At 44.8% G+C, this 7638-nt stretch overlaps 1 protein-coding gene across 1 annotated transcript; it reads right to left on the bottom strand.

The window, feature by feature from the left end:
* Window positions 1-4042: 4042 nt before the first annotated feature.
* fzd2 (frizzled class receptor 2) lies at window positions 4043-6575 on the bottom strand. Its single transcript, XM_011604157.2, has one exon. The coding sequence runs from the start codon at window positions 6328-6330 to the stop codon at window positions 4702-4704; it is 1629 nt and encodes a 542-aa protein (XP_011602459.2). The 5' UTR covers window positions 6331-6575; the 3' UTR covers window positions 4043-4701.
* Window positions 6576-7638: the final 1063 nt, after the last annotated feature.

Below are 7638 nucleotides of genomic sequence, written 5' to 3'. Positions count from 1 at the left end.
CATATTAATTTTTATAAGAAAGTTTCTCCTCTCCAAAAAAGAAGACGCTAACGCCATCTCGTGGTCAACTATATACACGCTTCCACGGCCTTGGCGGAAGTTGTACATAGTTGAGAAATTAGAACAGGATAAAAAAAAAAAAACCCACAGCATTATATAAAAATAAGGGTAAATTAAGTGTGAATTTTTCCCCAAGGGATTTACTTTTACTGACACTTGACACACCTCTGACTTCTCAAATTCTCTGAAATTGTGAAATAATGCCTGAGAATTTCTATTGTTGTAATGTTCATGTGGAAGCATAACCATGACAATAATACATAGTTTGACCTTGATGTTTGAAATAAAACCAATAGGTGAAGAGGCCTCTTTATGGTTTAGTCCCATTCTCAAGTACCTCAGTAAATCAAATAAGTGAACACTCATGATGTATCCTGCTGAACGTGGCGTGCAAAGGTCCTATTATTTTTATTTGCTTTGCTGGTTTTACACATTGACCGTGACGGTCTGATCCAAAACACTAAAGAGAAGGTATTTCAGGCGCGTAATTCACCATATGTGAGGGCTAATAAAACAAACTAATAAAACAAGAAGGACTAAAGACACGGGGTTCTAATACGATGGATTAATATGTGTGTTCTCTAAAAAAAAAGTGAGTAGTCTGCAAAAGTGAGGTGTGATGAAATGACCATTCTGAAAATTTCAATTCCATTTACAGTTTAACTCGTCTTCATTAGACATATGTAAATGTTTTAGTCTGTACCTGCCCAAATGGTTAGCTAGAAAAAGAAAAAGAAAAGAGAGATCTTGATTTACTCATCTGGACAGGCGTAGCATTCTCTTGATAGTTTAGGACTGTTTCACTCCCACCTTTGCAGTGGCGTCCTCCACCCCGACGGCCACATGGAAGTGATTATGCTGCACTCAGAGTGAAATTACAGAGAAAATGTACAGATCTCCACCCCTTCTGTAGCCACTTAATTTTTCATTGAGATTTGCACATATACAGCCAAGTTAACACGCATGCACGTGCACGAATACACGCACACAAATGCAAGCTGTATATTTCCATTGGAACAAGGCTGCAGTGTGTCTTCCCTCTTCCAGGCTGCAGTAGGATGGAGCCCAGGCCGTAAATTCCTCAAACTGTAAGAGTGTCTCTATTAAAATAGCGGGGCCGGCTCTCACCCAGGCAGAGACCATTCAATAAGTCATCGGCCAAGCCTGGGGCCTTGCTAGCGCCTGTGTGTGTGTGTGTGTGTGTGTGTGGGGGGGGGGGGGGGTAACTGGAATCAAAGAGTGTAATAACGTTTCTCAAATTCATTCATTGTACTCTGTTCATCAGCACACATTACAATAGTGTTGCGTTCGTGGACCAGTGGAGCTGATTATGACCTAATTATTTGTTACTGCAGTTACAGGTTTTTTTTTTAACCTCAGCACTTCATAACTGTCAAGTTTGGACCTATCAGTTAAATAATTAAATTGATATCTAAAATCATAGCCCTCCCAAAACCTTTGAGTGCATTTTAGAACGTGAACAGATGTGTTATATTTATTATTTAAGAGGTATGAAAGCATTATCCTCTCCTTGATCCTTTGGAATGTCATTGTTGTAAACACACTGATGTCTAGATGTATATTAACTGCCCCTGTACACTCCTTCACACCAACCTATTATTATCCCAGGCATGCTACAAGCTCCCAAAATATCTGCTATGCAGCTGTCAGCACCTCTCTGCGCAGCAGCTGGAAAAGCTTTGATGCATTTCCTCAATCTCTTTCCGGCCATGGCCCCAACACCCTTTTCTCTGAAGGGCAGAGGGCATTAAAAAAACAAAGCCAGTTATTCTCTTCCGATCTGTGACCTTCGCTGTCCTGTCAAAGTACCTCGAAAGGTCTAAAGGTGCTTGACAAGTGATCTTCCTTCAAGGACTCAAAAGATCGGAGCGCTTTAATGCTGTGGCCAATGCAGCAAAGATGCTGCCTGATGCTCTCCTCCATACTGGGTACAAATGTCTATCTTTGTAGAAATTCTTAAAAAAAAAAAGAGTTGGCATGTCTTTACGCAATCACGGGATCAAATACTGAAACAAAAATGAATGAGGTGAGTTAAAAGGCAATGGTGAGAAAAAGTATGACTGCAGGACATAAAAAAGCAATGGCAGCAGGAGGAGAAACATGTTGTAATTCTTGTTGAGACAACAAAAGACAGATATAACGTGAGACCGGAGCATATGTTGGCAAAATATATAACTGTCTCTCATGAGGTCTTGCATTCGTGCCTGGAACTGATTGAAAGCAGTCCCAGTACGTGTCTGGGTGTATGTTCGGATCTTTCCCTGTCAGCGTGTCTTCTGTCTTAACAACACAATACTGAGACGTGTCAAAGAATGGTTCCATTGAGGGCGACACCTTAACATCAACCTGAGAGGCGTTGTGTCTTACCTGCAGTCTTCGGCTTGTTGCTTCTTGCCTTCGAGCAAGCAGGAAACGGCTGCATGCGAGATTTAGATCTGAGCTCAGCAGCATCAAAGGGGGCTGCCAATGAGAACCTGGGTGTTAAAAGACATCATACCATCCCTTCTGGAGTGTTTCTTCATGTTGTTGATGTAAATGTTGTCACTTGCAGGTATAAAAGTTCATCAACCTGACGTCACAAGAGTCTGTGTGTTCTAACTATACTTCTATATGCATTTATCCCCCCCTTTGTCTTATATCCGCACATCTGGTTACGTTTAATTTTGGTCTGGGATCCAAACCCAACAGAAATATTCACAAAATCACAATCGTGTCTCCTTTCATTTCTATTCTCCTTCTCCCTCATCTGTGGATTCCTCCCGAGCAAAGCAGAAGGGCGGCAAACACACAATTTTCCATTATGTGATCCAACCCCCACCCCACCTTTCTCTAAACCCTAAAACAATCTCACTCTTGACCACAGACACTCCACCCCGTGCTCCCTGTCTTCATTTTCTCACTCTTTCTTCGTCGCTCTGCTTCAGTGCAAAGCCAAACAAGCCAGCCATTAAGATGAGTTAAGCGCAGGAAGTGGGCCTTCGGGCCCGGCAGCGCTGTTTACAAGGAGCTAGTCAGGTTTCAGCAGCGCTTTGATGTGAGCAGCACACAGGAGACTGTCTGTCACTAGGCAAAGGCCCGGCACCGCTCCACTGACTCACTCACATTCCCCCCATTCATTTGGGCAGAGAGAAGCAAGGAGGGTGAAGCCAGAGAGAGAGAGAGAGAGAGGAGGGGTAGATTTATGGTCCCCCATCTGAGTATCTGTTTCTACCTTTAATCATGCTTGCCTGTCTGTTATTACAACCTTCCTTTATTCCAGCACAGATAAAGGCATGAAAGACAAAACCGAACTTGTCCAACAGGTCGTGAGGTAAGAGAGGTCCCTCTCCTCCGCTCATCCCTACCCTCACACCCATGGCGGCCTCCTCACGCTAAACTGGGCCATGGCGTTATTGTTCCCTATGTGCGTGCAAATCCTAAAAGAAATGCCTGATTCAGGCCCAGATCCTCTGCTGTGAGGCAGGAGGATCAATTCCCCCCCCCCCCCCCCCCCCCCCCCCCCCCCCCTTACACACCCATTTGCTTGACATCACTGCAGAAAAGATTCAATTTCAGCGAGGCATGGCTAGGGGGGATTCCAGCTTGTGCCGAGCGCAGCGGTCCCTATGAAGAAACTTTACAGCAAAGACAAACACTCTTGTTTTGCCTTCAGCACACACACACACACACACACACACACGCACACGCCTTTACTGTTTATCTAATAGTATATTTTTAGTTAGCATTTTAAAGGGGAAAATTTCTTCCTTCTAAAAACCCAACATCCTGAAACACATTGAAACCGGTGGAAAGGAACGTGTGTTTTCCTTGAGGACTTCAATCGTGTGAAATTTCTTAGCTCGTACAAAACTCCCATTAGCAGCAATCCTTGACATTCAGCAGCCAGCCTGCAACCACGGATGGTTCGAGGCGGCATCGCACGCAACCGCTTCAGAAAACACTGCTCAACTTACATAATCTGTCGGAATGTCATTTAATAGTAGAAAAATGGTGAACAAAAGAATTCATATGGAATTTTTGGTTTCAAGGTACTCTACCTGTAGCGTAATGAAAAGGCTTCTTTGACCTCCAGAGAAACAAAAGTGAAACGTGGAGACTATTTTAATTCAGAAAAATGGAATTAAACATTGTAACCAGCACGTTAAAAACTAGATCTACATTAAATGGCATGTTTACAATGCAAAGGTAAAGCCAATACACTGGAGGATAAGAAAAGGTCTCTATTGTCTTTAAATACAAATATATATAATTTCATGTTTTTACAAAACCTATTTACACATTGACTCGTGACAAGGAGAATTAACTGCTGTTTTCTGTGGACCGACGCTGTAGGCTCTTGGCTGCAGGATCCTCTCTTCCTTTCAGAGGAGTCGTAAAGGAGAGGAGCGTTTAGCAGAAGGTGTTCTCACCGTACGTCTCATCTCTTCAGCCAGTTTCAGTTTTGGCTGATCCTGCTTGACCTTTTGCCAAGACCTGACCTTCTGTTTGACGTTTGAATGTAGTTTTAAAGCCGAGGCGAATACAAATGCTGAAAGAACATCCGCTGCTGCTGCCTGTGCTACTCACCTATTACACGATAACGGGCAGGATCGCACAGATTAGTCCCAGCAGTCTTTCTCACTACACAGTGGTCTCGCCGTGTTTCCCGTACGTCAGCCTCGTGTAAAACTTATGCCAAGAATGTAAAGTCTTCCCGGACCAGATCCAGAAACCAGAGGTGATACCCACTATCAGAGTCATCAGATACTTGATCATGTAGACGGTGAAGTCTGGAGTCATTCGGGGCCCGGTTTGAGTTGGGCAGGGAATGTCAAAGGCCCTGCAGTTATGGCTGAACCAGCTCCGCTCCCAGTGTGCGCGGAAGGCCTGCTCATAGAAGAAGCAGGCGATGACGATGGTGGCGGGCACGGTGTAGAGAACGCTGAACACCCCGATCCGCACCATGAGCCGCTCCAGCTTCTCCGTCTTAGTGCCGTCGTGCTTCATGATGGTGCGGATTCGGAACAGCGACACGAAGCCGGCCAGCAAAAAGGAGGTCCCGATGAAGAGATAGATGAAGAGAGGGGCCAGCACAAACCCTCTAAGAGGGTCCAGGTTGCTGAGGCTGACGAAGCAGACGCCACTGAGCACGTCGCCTTCGATCTGCCCCATGGCCAGGATGCTAATGGTCTTAACAGCTGGCACTGCCCAGGCTGCCAGGTGAAAATACTGGGAGTTGGCCTCAATAGCTTCGTGGCCCCACTTCATACCTGCTGCCAGGAACCAGGTGAGGGACAGGATGACCCACCAGATCGAGCTGGCCATGCTGAAAAAATACAGCATCATGAAGAGGATAGTGCAGCCTTCCTTTTTGGTGCCTTGGACAAGAGTTTTATAGTTTTCTGGGGTGAAACCTTCGTTACACACCACAGCGTCCCCCAGGAAGTACCCAGCTATGTAAGCTATGGAAACCATAGTGTAGCAGCCTGATAGAAAGATGATGGGTCTCTCGGGGTACCTAAAACGCTGCATATCCACCAAATATGTGGTGACGGTGAATAACGTGGACGCACAGCAGAGGACAGACCATACAAGAATCCATACGCGTGAAAAATGAATCTCTTTGTCAGTGAAAAACATGCTGCCGCCTCTTCTTGATGGCTCACAGGGGGCTGCGCAATCCTTCTCATCCAAAAACTTATAATTTAGATGTGGGGGCACTTTCAGAGCAGGAGGGCATCGGAAAGGACCATTGCCAGGAAAGGGCAAGTCGCTGGTACCGGGGCCAGGCAGAATGGGCGGTACGGTGGCGGCGGTGGAGTCGTTCTGTCCCACACAGATTTGCTCATCTCCCTGCACAGGAAAGTTTTCACAGCGGAGCGGCTCCGGCCACTGAAAGCCAAACTTGTTCATGAGAGCCTCGCAGCCCTGCTTAGCTCTCTCACAGATTGACCTGCACGGAGGAATTGCTTTCTCCAGAACCGTGCACACGGGCGCATACATGGAACACAGAAAGAATTTCAGCTCCGGGGAGCACTGCACCTTTACTAAAGGATAGAACTGGTGTACCTCAAGCCCCGCGTCCTCCTGGTTGTAATGACCGACTAAATTAGGCATGATGGTCTGGTTATACGCTATATCCGTGCACAGGGGAATTGAAATCTGCTGACAAAATCCATGATCCGGGACAATTCCATTGTCCCCGTGGTACTGGGCTGTTACCAGCAGAGGCAGCAGGAATGCAACAAACCACGTCTTGCAAAAACTCATCTTCCCAAGTTGAAGACAACTTTGTCCAAAGGAACTTGCTGTAAATTTCTCCCTTGTGTATCAGCAGCTTTAGCAGCAGTTCCTGTGGAAATAAACTGATGTCGTGCTCCAGAAATCTGCTCTCTTTCAGGCTTCGTGTTGGAGAAAAATGCAGACTGACTTTTTTTCTCCCCTCTTTGGCTCAAGTCTCCCTCGCAACTGTTAAGGTAGCAATGAAAAGAATCCCGAGTTCCGGTAAAAAGAAATTTTCAAAATAATGTCCTCCCCAGCGTCTACAGAAGAAGAAACTACGGGCACATTTTAATGCGTCTGACGGCTGTTTCTCTTGTGTTAAACCAATAAATCCGTACAAGCCAGCTAATAAAACATGATATACCTGTCTAGATATTTAGATCAAATATAGCAAATATAATCCCACCGAATGAAATTGAAAGAAAGTGTCATTCAGGCTTGATAAAAAAAGAAACACCTGAATAATTTGCCCGATTGTGTTTTTATTATTAGGGATAAAGGAGTTCTATCCACATTGTACAATTTGTATTTTGTTAAATTGACTATACCTGAATAGTTTATGTGCCCCGCTACTGGATTTGAAGATATAAAAACACTCGTCATAGACTTACTTCCATTCAATTGATGTATTGCTTTTTTTTTTTTTTTTTAAATAAATAAAGCAAAAACCCAGATTAAATTGGTCAAATGTGCAGATTTGCTTGTGCAATGAGATTTTAAAGATTTTTACAATAATTTAACAATAACAAAATCAACGGATAGTGCTGTGATCAGATTATTTGCTTGGTGCACATTTTCAGCATTTTATTACAAATCCATAAACCACCAAAACATTTTTTATTTTGCTGTAGGGCTCTCCAATTTATTATTAATTGTTGTAATGATTATTCGCTCATAATTATCGAAGATATGGGCGGTGGTGGCTCAAGCTGTCGGGTGACTGGGTTGAACACCATCGCCGAAGTACCCTTGAGCAAGTTACCACATGGGGCGCTGCGGTGAACTGGCGACTTGCCTTCGCCCATATGTGCTCCGGGGGTCCCCCGTGACCCCGAGAGGGATAAAGCGGTCAAGAAAACAAGAATTATTGAAGATTTTTCTTAATACTTTCCCCTCCAACCCTCCATCCCCGCTTTAGGTAGACCAATGGCCCACATTTTCCGACGTCACGGCCTGATCTTGAAGGGGGCGTGGCATCAGGTGTTGCCATGCCCTTAAAACTTTTACTGGACGTTAATTGGACCCGAAACAGATTTTTTCAGGCTCAGCCAATGAAAACTCGACGGCCATCTGTGG

This window comes from Takifugu rubripes, chromosome 5 (assembly GCF_901000725.2).
Source record: "Takifugu rubripes chromosome 5, fTakRub1.2, whole genome shotgun sequence".
NCBI lineage: Eukaryota > Metazoa > Chordata > Actinopteri > Tetraodontiformes > Tetraodontidae > Takifugu > Takifugu rubripes.
Note: the sequence above shows the minus strand (reverse complement) of the source record. Positions and strands in the feature narration are given on the sequence as shown.

Coding starts and splice junctions, on each gene's coding strand:
- fzd2 (XM_011604157.2), bottom strand. CDS start 6,330: ATGAGTTTTTGCAAGACGTGGTTTGTTGCATTCCTGCTGCCTCTGCTG.